This window comes from Molossus molossus, unplaced genomic scaffold (assembly GCF_014108415.1).
Source record: "Molossus molossus isolate mMolMol1 unplaced genomic scaffold, mMolMol1.p scaffold_m16_p_22, whole genome shotgun sequence".
In the NCBI taxonomy this organism is placed as follows: domain Eukaryota; kingdom Metazoa; phylum Chordata; class Mammalia; order Chiroptera; family Molossidae; genus Molossus; species Molossus molossus.
In genome coordinates, this window is record NW_023425358.1 from 31,949,640 (window position 1) to 31,964,839 (window position 15,200).

General features: G+C 57.9%; 1 protein-coding gene across 1 annotated transcript; it reads left to right on the forward strand.

The window, feature by feature from the left end:
• The first annotated feature begins 650 nt into the window (after window positions 1-650).
• On the forward strand, window positions 651-10,365 carry LHX5 (LIM homeobox 5). The gene is made up of 5 exons (XM_036277086.1): window positions 651-1,394; window positions 3,390-3,613; window positions 4,297-4,574; window positions 5,221-5,386; window positions 8,876-10,365. The coding sequence occupies exons 1-5, from the start codon at window positions 1,222-1,224 to the stop codon at window positions 9,241-9,243; spliced, it is 1,209 nt and encodes a 402-aa protein (XP_036132979.1). The 5' UTR covers window positions 651-1,221; the 3' UTR covers window positions 9,244-10,365.
• Window positions 10,366-15,200: the final 4,835 nt, after the last annotated feature.

A 15,200-nucleotide genomic window follows, 5' to 3' on the forward strand; every position in this document is an offset into this window, starting at 1 on the left:
AGGTGCAAGGAGGAAAGGAGAGACGTGGTGACCGCCACCTCTGAGCTGGTTTCAGGAAGACCCGATGGCCCCGAACCTACCCCTCCCTGCATCTCTTACGGAGCCCAGTGGGCAGCGCGCTCGGGCCTGAAATTCCGGGGTCCCCGACCAGGCCAGATAACACGCACCCCCCCAATTTGGACCTGGGCCTGTTTGGGGGAAAATAGCCAACCGAAAGGCCTCCATTCATATTCTCTCTCTCACTCTGCCCCCCTCCACCTCTTCTCCCTCACCCCCCACCCCCACCCCCGCAAAGGCCACCTGGGCCCCAGCCCCTTGTATGACAAAAGAAGCCGGCCGGGCGCTGGGAACCCCGTGACCTGCGCTGTTGCAGCTCCAAGGCGCAGACCCCAGGGACGCGCGCGGGAGAGGAACTCCAATCTGGGCGGGCTGGGCTGGGAAGAGAAGGCGGATGTAGAGCGCCCTTCGGCCCTCGGGCAACTTCGGCAAGTTCCCGGGATGGCGAAGGGGCTAAGGGTCCCTTCCCCCACTAGGCCCAGGAATCCTGGCCCCAAAATATTTACAAGGAGAGAGAGAGGAAGAGAGGAGCAGCTTTCAGATCGCGCGGCCCCCAGCCCCCAACTGGAAGGTAAATACTTACTTCGCCTCCGAACCAGGTACAAGCTAATACTCAACAATACTGATGCCTTGTTTTTTTTGCTCTGTCCGGACCGCAACGCTGTAGCCAATTTAGATATGCTATAAATTTAAGAGGTTGCCATGGCCACCGCGCACCCATTGGCCGGCGGGCCCCCTACGTGCCGCGCCACGTCACCAAATCTGAATAAGGATGCGCGAATTAGGCGGCGGCCAGACAAAGATGAGGATCGGGACCGCTTGAAAGTGGGCGAAAGTGCCGGCGCCTCCGCCACCGGGGAGAGCTGCTCAGCAGCGCCTGAAGCCAGCAGCTACCCAAGACACCTGGGGGAGCTCGGAACCAGCGCTGGGGCGCGCGGCCCGGGGCATGAGGCTGTGAACGCCACCACTCCCCACCCCACCCCGGGCGGCCCAGCGCCAGGCCACTGATCACCCAAGGACTTGACCGGCTGAGTCTTGGTCCGGACCGGACTCGCCCGGCGGCGACCGAGAGAAGAGGCGCAGCGCAGCGGCGGGGCCGGGGGGCCCGAGGGCCAGTGGCCCAAAGGGAGGGCGAGGCGGCCCGAGCCGCCGGGGCGCGGGGCTATGATGGTGCACTGTGCCGGCTGCGAGCGGCCCATCCTCGACCGCTTTCTGCTGAACGTGCTGGACCGCGCGTGGCACATCAAATGCGTTCAGTGCTGCGAGTGCAAGACCAACCTCTCGGAGAAGTGCTTCTCGCGCGAGGGCAAGCTCTATTGCAAAAATGACTTCTTCAGGTAAGAGGCCGCGCAGCCTGCGCGCCCAGCCTGCGCGCGCTCCTTTGGGGCGCCGGGGAAGGGTAAACCACGAAACCTGCCCCAGCCTCCCGGGCTCACCAGCTTAAAAGGGGAGCGGGCCAGCCCACTGCTCTCTGCTGTCCTTGGTCAGGGAAGGGGCCCGAGCCCAGGAGGAGCAGAAGGAAGCTTCCCCTCGGTTGCTCCGTTGCTCCGCTAGGCCGGCGTGGATCGGAGGTGCAGTGGGGGAGGGAGCTGACAAACTTGCTCCCCACCGGTCTCTACCCTTTCCCAGCGGTTGCAATTCCAGGGTGGAAGCTTCAAGCCCGGGACTGAGAGAGGAAGGATTTTTGCAAAGTTAGAGGTGGCTGGAGGCTTCTGCCACCAAACAGAGTACATTTGCCAAGAGGCTGTCCTCCAGGCAGGGCAGGACCCCAGAGCCCCCCTGGACAAACACAAACTTCCCAACTCCAGAGGGGGCTCAGCCTGGAAGGTTTCCTCTGATGTTGGGGGGAGGGAACCTTTATCTCTCCGTCCCTTCATCCCAACTCCTTAAATATTTTCTCCCATCTTGAAAAGTACCAGCAAAATCCAAGCTGAGAATCAGGTCTAGCCTGGGCTGTGTCACCTCCCCTTGCTGCCCACCCAGGCCCTCAAGCAGTGCAGGGATGATCGCTTCTCTGGGACTCAGTTTCCCCAGCTGGGAAATGCCAAGAGGTGACCTGGAAGGCTGTGGGGTTTTCGGCAGCTCAGCCCTGCCTGCTTCCATCCAAGCCGGCTTTGTGAGTGCAAATTGGGGGGGGGGGGGGTGTGATTAACACCGAGGAGCAAGGCTGCTGGGCAGCCTCAGCTGCTTGGTGCTGGGGAATTGGAACAGGAGAAAATGTCAGCCGCACCTTTACACGTGCAAACTCCGGGCCGAAGAACCAAGGCCCCTAATGTGGCGATGCTTGCAAAGTGCCTAATGATTTTTGATAAGGTACATATGACCAATTACGCTGCCGGATAAGGCCAAAGTGACTTATGGCTTCTAATGCCCTCACTACATCAACGTCACCCAAATTCACCCTGTTTAGAGACCTGGGTGTGAGTGGATGTGGGGCCCCAAAGTCCTGGGCCCTCTCCCTCCCGCCATCTGGCACCTCGCCCCTGTTAGTGCTCACCTGCACACCCCGTTCACTGGAGGCTGGCCTTCTCCCCGGCTCAAGGAAAAAAGAAAAGGATTTAGACCAGGAATGTGGGAAAGGGGGGAGGGATTTGAGCGATCCGAGTGCTGGCCGTGTAGGTGCTGGATTGCCTTCTGGTTAGATTTTCCCTGCTGCCTGCCAGGGCCAGAGATTTTGGAGGGCTGGGAACTCAGTCCCTGCTTCCCAGAATCCACTGTTCTGAGGTCCTGCTGTCCACAGGCTCCCGACTAGCTCTGGTGTGTCCCACAGCGGAGACTGGAAAGGCTGGTGGTGCTGGAAATCAGCAGAAGGTTCCCTCCTTTCTGCTCAAGTTCAGGTCAAGACAGGGGCTCCCACCCAATTGCTAGAATCCACCAGCTGGGCCAATGGGCCTTCCATGGGCCCCAGCCGACTCGGAGGATCCAGGAGGCAAAGCCAAGAAGTAGTCCAAATTCTGCCTGACCGGCTCACAACAAGCCTTTGTGACCTGGAGAGGCGAGTTTGCCTTGAGCATCCTAGATGGGTGTGGGGTGCATGGGGAGCATCTTGGGGTGCTCTAGGTCCTCTGCTTGGCTGAAGGCTGAGCCCATTGCTCTAAGCCAAGTGGAGTCCAAATAAACCTGAACAAGTCAGGACAGTCCCTGTCCCAAGAACAACCCGGGACATTCGTCTCGCTGCTTGTGCTCCAGCCTGGGAGCACAGGATTGGGGTGTCACTTGACAGATATGAAAATGGAGGCCTCTCAGAAGCTCGGGAGGATGGGAAGAGGCCGGGGGCTGGAGAGGAGAGGACAACAGGCTGCCCCAGGTGACGGGCTGTGCTGTGTCCGCAGGCGCTTTGGCACAAAGTGTGCAGGCTGCGCACAAGGCATCTCGCCCAGCGACCTGGTGCGCAAGGCCCGCAGCAAAGTCTTCCACCTCAACTGCTTCACCTGCATGGTGTGCAACAAGCAGCTGTCCACGGGCGAGGAGCTCTACGTCATCGACGAGAACAAGTTCGTGTGCAAGGACGACTACCTGAGCTCATCCAGCCTCAAGGAGGGCAGCCTCAACTCAGGTAGGCGGCCTCCGCTCCTCCCACCTTACCCAGCCCGGCACTCTCGACTTGGCTCCCTGTGCGCTTTCGGTGCCCACGGAGAGCTCCCCACTCCTGATCACCCACCAGGCAGTTCTAGGGCAAGGCAGGGCCAGGTGCCGGGGAAGAGACTCGGTGTTGTGAGCTAGCCCTAGAGTATACCAGAACGCCAGCTCTCTCCCTGCCCTCCTCCAACTCAGGAGCCTTTTTCAAGTAGCCACCTTCCCAGTTAGGACCGACTCAAGCCCCCTTTCCACTTCTGTTGAGCTCCTGGTAATTTCTTCCTGCACTGGGAGGACACGAATTAGCTAGAGAGAAGGAAGAGAGAGAGATCTGAGGCCCCAGGGCATCTGTCCCCTCCTCCAATAGTCCCTTCTCCCGGGGAGCCAGCTCTCCAGAGGGCGTGCCTCCCCCTTACCCAAGCAATAGGTGAAAAGTGCTGAGAAGGCTTGAGAAGGGCCCCTTCAAAGGCCCAGCCCCGCCTGGAGGGGGTGGGAGGGCACCCCGTCCCTGGGTCCCTGGGGGAGGGGCTGTTGCAGGGTTTGGGAGTGAACCCAGACTGCTGGCGGTGGCCTGGGCCGGCTGGGACCGGCTACCTGATTGTAGAGGCCTGGGCCACCCGCTGACGCTGCTGTACCCTTCCCACTCTGCCCCCCTGCCTGCAGTGTCATCCTGTACGGACCGCAGTTTGTCCCCGGACCTCCAGGACCCACTCCAGGACGACCCCAAGGAAACAGACAACTCCACGTCGTCGGACAAGGAGACGGCCAACAATGAGAACGAAGAGCAGAACTCGGGCACCAAGCGGCGCGGTCCGCGCACCACCATCAAAGCCAAGCAGCTGGAGACACTCAAGGCCGCCTTCGCCGCCACGCCCAAGCCCACGCGCCACATCCGAGAGCAGCTGGCGCAAGAGACGGGCCTCAACATGCGTGTCATCCAGGTGCGCCGGCTGGGCCGTCCTCCCATCCCCCTTGCCCAGCCCTGCGGCGTCCTGAGCTGGGAGGCTCAGGGGAGCCTGGCACCCGGCTTCGCCGGGAGTTGAGGTCTAGGGGCAGACGGTGCACTCCAGGTCTGGGCCAGCTGGTCAAACTCCCAGCCAAAGTCACTAGTCACTTCATCTTTCTGAATCCTGCCCCTACCCATTCAAGGAGGGTTTTAAGCCTGGCTGGGGGACAGACCCCTCCCTTTCTTTCATCCACCGAGCAGAGAAGGAGGCGATGTTCCCTCGCGTGCCTCCACCCTGCGCCGATGCTTGGGCACGCAGACAGACAAACGGCCAGGGTTCGGCTGGGAAGCCGAGGGGCCCAGACCAGAGCCAGGCTGGGCGGGAGGCCTTTATAAAGCCGTCAGGCCGCGGGCGGGCTGAGGACCAGGAAGCCCAAGTCTTTATGAGTCGCCCCAAGGGTCCGCGAAATCCTTCACCCTTGGCTGGTTCACCGAGGCCCCTCTCCACCCCTCCGGCCTAATCCGGCTGGCCCCGCCTCAGGGCTGTCTTGGAGGGGAGGAGGCACTAGGACCCAGCGGAAACAGCCTGGGCAGGGAGAGGACACCCCCAACGGAGCTCACTGCCCCTTCCTCTGTCTCAGGTGTGGTTCCAGAACCGAAGGTCCAAAGAACGCAGGATGAAACAGCTCAGCGCACTGGGCGCCCGGAGACACGCCTTCTTCCGGAGTCCGAGGCGCATGCGTCCGCTGGGTGGCCGCTTGGATGAGTCTGAAATGTTGGGGTCCACTCCATACACCTACTATGGAGGTAAGGGTCTCCGGAGATGTTTTTCTTTGATCAAGGCCCCACAGTGAGGGCTCAGGGCCGATCCCTGAGCTCTTGGCTGTCCAGGGACTCCCTCCGTCCCTCCCTTCTATTCACGCAGGACAGTAATGGACACACCTTAACAGACACATATCAACACACACTCACACAGGACACATGGGCACACTACCTGGAGCACAGGGACTCGAGTTCAGAGACCTCAGGGACACAAACCTAGACACAGGATCACACATGACCACAGACAGGTATACACCACCCTAGATACTCTAACTGACGAATATACCTGGAGAGATCTACTGGCTTACACCCTCCCACCCATCATGCCAACTTGGGCACTCACAAATCCACATGTACCCCGTTCCAAGGCCCGGTGTACTTGGTGCCAGCAGGAACTGGGGCGCTGGAGGGCAGCGCTGGGCATAGAGATGGAGGGGTCAGGATTCAGCCCCGCAGCCTGCTCTCGAGCTTCCAAGATGTTCACTTGGTTGTGCAGCGGCAGTGGGGTCTGGACGCACTGGTAGGCCAGATGCAGCCAGTTGCTCTGGGCAGGGCTCAAGCCCACTCTTCAGCACCAAGTACACCCTGCATTTGATGGCAGCTGAACACTCAAGGATTGAGCCAACCCAGCTATCAACTCTGTCTTTGGGGCTGCAGGCTTGGGAGTAGCAGCAGTTTGCGGAAAAACAATTCTGCGTTATTGTTACCGGGTTCAGCCCTGGGTGAACTTTCCTCTTGGTTGCCCCTTATCTTCCTCCTTCCCTCTTTCTCTCCCCCATTCCTTCTCCCCACCGCTCCCAACAGAGGTTCGCGGAGATTCCCTGTGCTCTGGGGCGTTTCAACCACCCTCCACTTCCCAGACTTGTGGGCTAAAAGAAGGCACCCCCTCTGTTCTCCAGCCTCTGAATTTGTGGAGCCCCCAGGAATGCCTTGCCTGAGATAGGTCTCGGCTCCGAGCTGTCCAGTACCACAGGCCTGAGGGGTTGGGGGACTAGGAGCGCAGTTTGGGGAGAGGCACTTCTCTTAGGAAAGTGGATTTGGTGGCAATACGGAGCCGGAGAGCCAGGTGCCCGACGTGCCGGCAGAGCCTGGAGAGTCCCCAGAAACTGTGGACAAATGCTGGCTGTGCTTTGAGGGGTGAGGCTATGTGATGGCGGGGCCCAGGTTGCGGGGGCAATAGACGCCCGGATGGTGGACCTCTCCACTCTGGGACCCTACCCTCTCCACCTAACTTTGCCTCCCTCCGCACAAATTCTCGGCCGGCGCTAGGAGGTGGTAGGGCGGGACCAGTCCGGAATTTTTCCCCGCCTGGGTAATTAACCAAGGATTCCCCGAGGGCAGTGCCCCCCACCCATCCCGCCGCCTCCTTCCACCGCGTCTGTTGGCTGGGGTGGGGGCCTGGACACTCGGGCCCCTCTTCCCCCGGAATGGGGCGGGGGCAGGACCCCCAGCCCCAGCGAGGCAGCCCCGCCTAATCCGCGCTGGGAGATCCTGGCGGCGGGGACCGGCAGCGGGCGAGAAAGGGGCCGGGCGGCGGGCCGGCGGCTCCCCGTGGGAGCGCAGACAAAGCCCCAGCTGCGGCTTTTGTGCCCTTTTCAGACGGCGTTCGTTCCAATTACCTCCGGCCCGGCCGCCATATGGGCGGAGGCGGCGCGCTGCGCGCGGGGGCCGCGGTCCTTGCTGGCTGGCCCGTTCTCTGCGGGCCCCTGCCGGCCCCCATTCCAGTCTCCTAGGGGCCCCGAATTCGCCCTTCCAACCTTTCGCTTCGGTTTCGGGGTGAATGGAATGAGTGGTTCTTAAAAACTAATTGGCGACCGTTTTAATAGTTGCTTAAAACCACCTCCAAGCCTCTCTTCCAGACACCTCTATTTGAACTGATTTCAGGGTTTGGAAAGGAAAGTGGGTGGAAGGGGGCGTCCTGAACTCGCCCAGGTAGTGAGACCCCAAGACTGAGCAGGGGGTGTGGTTTGATGGGGAGACTCCAGCCTCGGGGAGCAGGGGAGCACTGGTTTTCCCACCGTATAAAGCGGGTTATTGTCACCAGCGCGGGGCTCTCTCTTTGTGGGGTCCCACACCCCATCCAAGGACTGACCTTGGGGGATGGGAGCAGGCTGTCTGGAGGATCTGGGGGAGGGACTTTGAGAGAAGGTTAGAAAAGGCAGGTTGAGAACGGGCAGGCTTGTAACGGGGGTGCCTGTGTCTCCTGAATGTGTGGGCAACCCGCACATCTGTGCCCTTGTCTGAAGAGAGAACCCGCAACTACCACCAGATTCTCCAAGGGGCTCAGTGTTCCCAGTTCAGGACCTGGTGTCCTGGCCAACATCCCAGAGTGAGACAGGAGGACGGAGCCTTTACCCCAGGTGGGACTCTGGACAGGACCCAGAGGGTGCTCCAGTCTTCCTCCAGGTCTCCCCAGTCGGAGGGCTCAGCTTTCTCCGGTGCAGACGCGGCATTGATCCGGCGGCCCAGGGCTGGACTCCGCCGCACGCAAAGGCTGAAGGACAGGGCGTTGAGCCCGCCTTGCACGCCTGGCTTCCAGGTTTCCGTGCCTTCAGCGTGATTCCCCAGCCCTTCAGTGCGCCAGCCTTCACCAGGTCCCAGCTTCTCCCTGGCCTGGTGGGCACCAGGTCTCAACCATTGCGGGCTCTGGCCCCTGTCACCCCAGCATCCCCACCCTGCTCCTCTCCCAGCCTCTCAGCCTCTGCATCGCTGGCTTTCTCTCTGACTCATCTCCGGGTCTCTGGGCACATCTGTCTCTCCTGACCATCCGTCTTGTTCTTGGGAATCTCGCTGGGTTTCTCACGTGTGTCTGCGCGGGGCCTCTCATCTGTTTCTCTTGGCATCTTTTAGACTATCTGTCTTCCTCCGCCTCCAATCTCTCCGCGGCGCCTCTCTGGGTCTCTTTCCTTGTCTTGCTTCCAGTTTCTCTGATTCTGGGGACTCTCAGCTGGGTCCCCTCTTCTGTCCCCTTTCACTCTGTCCTCTGCTGATCTCTCACTGTCCCTGTCCCTGGCAGTTTTCACATCTCTGGATCTCTGCGTATCTCTCACCAACGCTAAGACACTGTCTCTGTGTCTCTGCAGCTGCTCCGTCTCCACCACCGAGGCAGGGAACTTCTGACTGAGGTCCGCATCTCTTGTTCTGTCCTTCACCATCTCTGTCTCTCCAGTCGCATCTTGATGTCCCCCATAGTCTAAGTCTCTCCCCTTTTCCGCCTCTCTCATGGTTTCTCTCACCAACCTGACCCCGGGGCACCAGCGCCTCTTCTTGGAGCTTCCCTCTGCCTTGGTCTCAGCAGGCCGCTCTGCGAGTCTCTAACCTGGGGTCAGTGTCACACGGTCCCCCACGAATGTCCTCTCCCAGCGGCCCCTGGCATGCGTGCTGTCTCTGGCCGCTATCTCCCAGATCCCGCCCCCCAGTCCTGTTAGTCCCCCCTGCGCTCGCCACCTCTCACTTCTCCCTTCCCCTTCGCAGACTACCAAGGCGACTATTACGCGCCAGGAGGCAACTACGACTTCTTCGCCCACGGCCCGCCGTCCCAGGCGCAGTCCCCGGCCGACTCGAGCTTCCTGGCCGCCTCGGGGCCCGGCTCCACGCCGCTGGGCGCCCTGGAGCCGCCGCTGGCCGGGCCGCACGCCGCCGACAACCCCCGGTTCACCGACATGATCTCGCACCCGGACACGCCGAGCCCTGAGCCGGGCCTGCCGGGCGCTCTGCACCCCCTGCCTGGCGAGGTGTTCAGCGGGGGCCCCAGCCCGCCTTTCCCCATGAGCGGTGCCAGCGGCTACAGCGGACCCCTGTCGCACCCCAACCCCGAGCTCAACGAGGCCGCCGTGTGGTAAGGCCGCCGGACTGACCCCCGCGGACGCAGCCTCCCCAAACCAAAACGCCCAGCGCAGCCGGGGCCTGGGGCTCCCCTGGGGGTTCTCTCTCAGGTCCTCGGGTCCTCACTCCACCGGCAGCTGCTCTTCGGCTGGGCGAGGAGGGGGAACGACCCCCATCGCCACCCCGCGGGCGCCCCGGGACCCCCAGCCCTGCGCAGCGCTCTCCTGGGAGCCGCAGCAATTGCTTGGGACCAACGTCAGCACCGCGGAGTGTCAAGATCTCAAGCGCGCTCCAGACTCGCCCCGACGCCCGCCCACCGCCTCTGTGGACTAAGAGGGAGTTGGGGCCAAGGGGCTGAGACGAGTTTTACCCCCTCTCCTCAACCCGAGTGGCATTTTTGTCATCTTATTTCTCACTCCGCTTTCCCGTCTTTCCAACAAGATGATAAGGAAGAGAGAGAGGGTGGAGGGAGAGAGAGGAAAGTGAGCAAAATGAGGAAGAGGGGAGAGATGGAGAGAGCGCCGGCCAGAGAGAGAAGATGGAGAGAGAAAGCCAGAGAGGAACGCGCTTGAATGGGGGCATCGCTGGGAGAAGACACAGCCGCCCGCGCGCTGGCGCCCCCTGGTGGCCAGTCTTGGGGATCAAGGTCAGCTTTCTCTGGAAGGTGGGGCTGTCTGCACGCTGGGCCAGACCACCCCCTCCTTCCTTCCTTCCACGATCGTGTTGAGCCCGGGGGTCCAGGCCAGACTCGAACTCTCGCCCACTCTGCTGTCTCCCTGGGCAAGGCACCAAGATTTCTGGGCTGTGGCCCACAGACCACCCTCCCTGCCCGGGGCCTGGAGGCTGGGTCGTCAGGATGTACAGTACTATACTTTTTTGGAAGTTGGACACTTCTAGTTTCCTTATTTTGTATAAAGAAGAAACAAATAAAGTATGTTTTTGTGTTTACTGTTTATTTATTGTACTCTAGTTATCCGGGGTTGGACATTTTTATATTTTTAAGAGGAGGGTGGGCAGAGTGAAGGAGGGGACACAGAAAGAGGTTTACCTAAAAAAAAATCATAAAACACGAAAAACAAAAAAATCAACTTTTCTAAAAAGAAAGCTTAATAAAAAAAAAAAATCCTTTTTTTCCCTCAATGCTGTGCGGTTTCCTTTTTGTGTCTGTCTGCGGAGTCACTCAGAGTGAAGGGAATGATTCTTTTCTCTGGTTCTCGTTTCTGACATAAAACAGACTTGATGATTGCGAAGGCCTCTCCTTGTCTAAATGAGTTCTTTTGGTAACTATCGGGTAATGAAAGTGGCTGCCTTTTTAAAAAAATTTTTGGTAGCTGCCGTGCGCGGGGCAGCCTTCCCCCAATTTTGCACAAGCCTGGCTGGCACACAGTCGCCTTCAAAATATTTGATGAATGAATGGAAGTGTGATTTGTTCGCCCCCGGTAGGTCAGACGGATTCCAGCTCCACTCCTAATTATGCCCCATGCAATGCCAGGTGGCCACACACACACACACACAAAAACAAAACAAAAAGTAAGCAAACAAGAAAATCCCAGGCGGGTAAGCAATGCTTGTCTGCAAGGCTGTGTTAGGACAGGTGTGTCCCCACGGAGGCAAGACTGTGGTTCTTACGCAGTGTCACTTAGGTAGCTCAGCAGGATGGAAAGGGTGCGAGATGAGCTAGAAGGGGGCCGGGGGCCGCTTCCTGAAGACAAGAACCTCTCTCTTTGCCTCAGTTTCTCTACTTACAGAAGGGATTGGAAAGAGTGCTCCCTACCTTCCCTTCCAACGCGGACGCTGCAGATGAAGGAGATAAAATGCATGAAAGGGTTCAGTGGACTGAGTCCTCCCGTGGACTGAGAGGTTCTGCTTTGATTCCCGGTCAGTGCACGTGCTCCATCCCCAACGGGCGCGTGCAGGAGGCAGCCAATTGATGTTTCTCTCTCACCTCTATCTCTCTCTCCCTTTCTCTCTAAAAAAATCAATAAAAACATATTTTAAAAAAATAAATAGGAGGGCCCTGGCCGGTTTGGCTCAGCGGTAGTGTCGGCCCTCGGACCAAAGAGTCGCGGGTTCAATTCCGGCCAAGGGTCCGTACCTCAGTGGCGGTTCATCCCTGGCCCTGGTCGGGGTTGTGCGGGAGGCAACCAGTCAATGTGTCTCTCTCACATCGATGTTTCTCTCTCTCTCTCCCTCCCTCCCTCCCACTCTGTCTGAAGATAAATAGAAAAATATCCTCGGGTGAGGATTAAAAAAATAAAATAAATAGATGGAAGAGTGTCCCGCATTTGGATCCATTTCACCCACGCTTGGGGCGGGAGTCTTGCCCATTTTAGTGTAGCCGGAAAGGAAGGGAGGTAGGGAGCTGGGAAAGTGAACCCCACGGAATGCGTGCACCCTACGAGCCCTGCTCCTCTGGTTGTCTTCTCTGTGGGCTTCGCAAGAATGATGCAAGGTGGCCTGGCTTTCTCCTTCCTTTCCTTATTGTCTTTGTCTTTAGCTAACAAGTGCAACCTGTGTGTTGTGGAAAAGTTAGACATTTCAGACACACAAAGGAGGGAAATGGAGCCACCCCGGATCTCAAGCACTGTGGTCGGGTGGCTGATGCATTTCCTTCCAGACGTGTTTTGGTTTCCATTTTATAGCGAGAGAGCATGCAGCCCTGGCCGGTTTGGCTCAGCGGTTAGAGTGTTGGCCCGCGGACCAGAGAGTCCCGGGTTCGGTTCCCACTAAGGGCATGTACCCCGGTTGCGGTTTGTCCTGGCCGGGGTTGGGGTTGTGTGGGTGGCAGCCACTCGATGTGTCTCTCTCACATCGATGTTTCTCTCTCTCTCTTCCCCCCTCTCTCCCTCCCGCTCTATCTGAAGATAAATGCAAAAATGTCCTCGGGTGAGGAAAACAATAAAAATAAAGCAAGAGATCATGCACACGTATGCACAGCGCCTACAGTGCCTGTTGCATGCCGACAACTTCAGGCTGAAAGAAGAGGTAGGTAGGGGAGAAGCCCACTCTCGTGTCACGGGACACTTGAATGACCCTGGGTAGGGGCATCAAGTCTCAGAGGGTGGCACCAGAAATCAGATTTCGGGGGGATGCTCATCTCTGGGGTCATGGTTAGTATGTGGGGCCCCTTCCCTGAGCATTCAAAAGGAGAAGGCGAGAGAAGAAGCTGGCTGGGAGGGGGATGGGTGGACCTGAGCAGGGCCCGGGGATCCATCTGCTGGTCACTCCTTCACCTTCCTGAGCCTTGGTTTGCTGCACTGTGAAATGGGCTCACGGTGGCCTCTCATCCACATCGGAGAGATATTGTTTAACCCATGGCCAAGGTTCGGGAAATCTAGGTCTTGGGTTCCATCCCCCACCCCCACCCCACCCCACCCATCCTCACAGCCACACACTTCCTTGAAGGATGACAGGGAAGAGTCAGCTCAAATTTACCCCACTCCTGTGAGCTCGTTTCAACTTCCCAAGTGCCTCCTGGGCCCAGGGGCTCAGGAGGAGAAACCCCTCCCTGTGGCGGTGGCCCCGCAGGTGTGGCAGTCATGGCCTTGAGTGACAGGGAGGCCGTTCCTGAGTGCAGAACGGGGCATGTCCGGCAGGCACCTTTGTCCCCGGATGCCCACAACCACTTCTCAAAGCGGGGTCGGAGGACCGTGTTAAACGTGCACGCCCCCGGGCCCATGCCCACGGCTGGAATCACTCTCTGCCGCAGTGCCAAGGTGCTGCTCCTTCGCCAGGCTCCGCGGTGCATTCCAGTGCCCCAACCTTGCATCGGCGCTGTCTCGTCTGGAGTCTGGTTCCGTCCTCACGACGCCCCTTTAGAAAGAGTGTTGTTATTCCCATTTTGCGGGTGCAGAGACGAAGGCCTGGGGTCCCCGAGCTGGGGAGAAGCAGAGTCAGGTTTTAAATCAAGAACATCTGCTTCCAGGATCCACGTGGTCCCCGGACCCAGGACAGAGCCCGCCCTGGTCAAGCCTCATTCCATGTCTGGTAACTACATAGATGAATGAATGAATGAATGAATGAATGAGTGAATGAATGAATGCACTCCAGCTGTGATCAAAAGACACTGCTTAAGAAAGGGTCTAATGAATGCTGATTCTTCCCACCAGCAGCCTCACTGGATTTTGTTTAAACCAAATTCCTGGGTTAAACACAGCTAGCCAGAAGGGCAAAGAGCTTAATGAAAATGGCCAAGGTCAAAAGACGGAAGGACTTCTACTTCTCCATGCTTGACCTTGTTTCTTTCTCTCCCTCTCCCCCCTCCACATCCCTTTCCTCCTCCATTAATGTATCTGTTCATCTCTTTCTATCTCTTCATCATCTGTATTTATTATCATTTAAAAATAGAAGATTTCTGAGAGGCAAAAAAAAAAAAGATACTTCAAAGCATGCAGGTAAGGAGGCTAGCTGGCCCCTGGCCATGCCCTCCATCTCTGGGGAGAAGGGGATGTCGCCTCCCCCTCCCAGGCTGTAATTCTGAACAACACCGGACAGTTAGACCACGTGGATTCGAGCCCAATCATGCACGCTTGCCCCCCACCCCGTTCCTGGCGTCCTGTCCTGAAACAAACACCCCACAGAGCACGGGAGCTGACCCACTGTGCTTAGGACTAATATTTAAGATGCAGAATGGCTGTGGAGGGCCCCTGCTCCCCAGCCTTGTCGTGCAGTAAAAAGATATAAACAGAATAAATTACCTCTCCAGCTCGGATTATGAGAATACCCATCTCCTGACCGGAATTTTAAGTCCTGCCTCCCTCGTAGCGCTGCACGCGGCTGATTTATGGAAACCCGAGCACCTCTCTGCATATTTCTTCTGTTCAGCCGAGTGACCGAGTTTACCCTTCCTATGCCATTAGCGTTATTAACACCTGGGCAACCGATCATTGCAAATGGGCCATTTCTGTGATGAACGGGAACCTCTCCTGCCGCGTCTCTCGGGCCGAGCCACCTCCAGCCTCCTCTTTCTGCGTTCGGTGCCAGGGCTCGGGACCACCCCCGCTTTGCCCAGCACCCATGGCTTCTGGGAGCTTTGGGAGGAGATCCCTCACCCAGCAGCTGCCGGTGGCTCTCTGGCATGCATGCAGAAAATGACAGCTTGGCTCCTATTTTGTATTTTTTGGAGAATGATGGAAGGCCATGCCCCCACTGACCAGGGAAAGAAACTGAGGCTCAGGGAGGGCAAGAGGCTGGTCCAAGGGGCCGCAGGGGCTTTACCGCGGAGGTGGGATCAGAATTCACGTCTTCTAGCCCCTCGATACTCAGCGTCTGGGCTGCGGAGCAGCCGCAGCCGCAGCAGCAGGCAGCGGGGTAGACGTGCAGACGCTCAGACCCCACCTGGAACTCCGGAACCAGAGTGTGCTTGGTCCCAGGGGGTGGGGTGCACGTTTGGTTTTTGAAGCATTGTTTTAAAAACACACCCAGATTCTCACCCACCCCTTTTTTCACCGAAGGAAAACCTTACGGTGCAAATTCTCTTTGCTCCGCAGACTCAGGGACCCCAAGTCCACGGTCACACTTCATGAAGATGAAGCAGCCGACCAAGTTCGTGATGCCCGTCTGGGCACCTGCCACGTTCTGCCCACTCCTTCCTCTGTTATAACATCTCAACCCACGTGGTATCTTTGTCCCCAGCCCCAGGCTGTGAGCAACTTGAGACCAGGGACTGCGTGACCCAGTGTTGGGCACTCAACCTCTCTGAGCCTCAGCTTTGCCATCTATAAGAAGGGCACAATAATATCTAACAGCAAGGGTCACTGTAAGGATTAAATAAGGCCACATATGTCATAGTCTAAACACTGAATGAAATAATAGCAACATAGTAATGATAGCATGGCCATTTGTTGGATGCTGTCATTATTGTTATTGTTATTCTATTTTCTTCTTTAAATCCTTTTTCAAATAAGGACTAACTTCACAGCCTATTTAGACAGAAGTACAGCTTATTCTTTTCCAGAACACACATTAAAATATC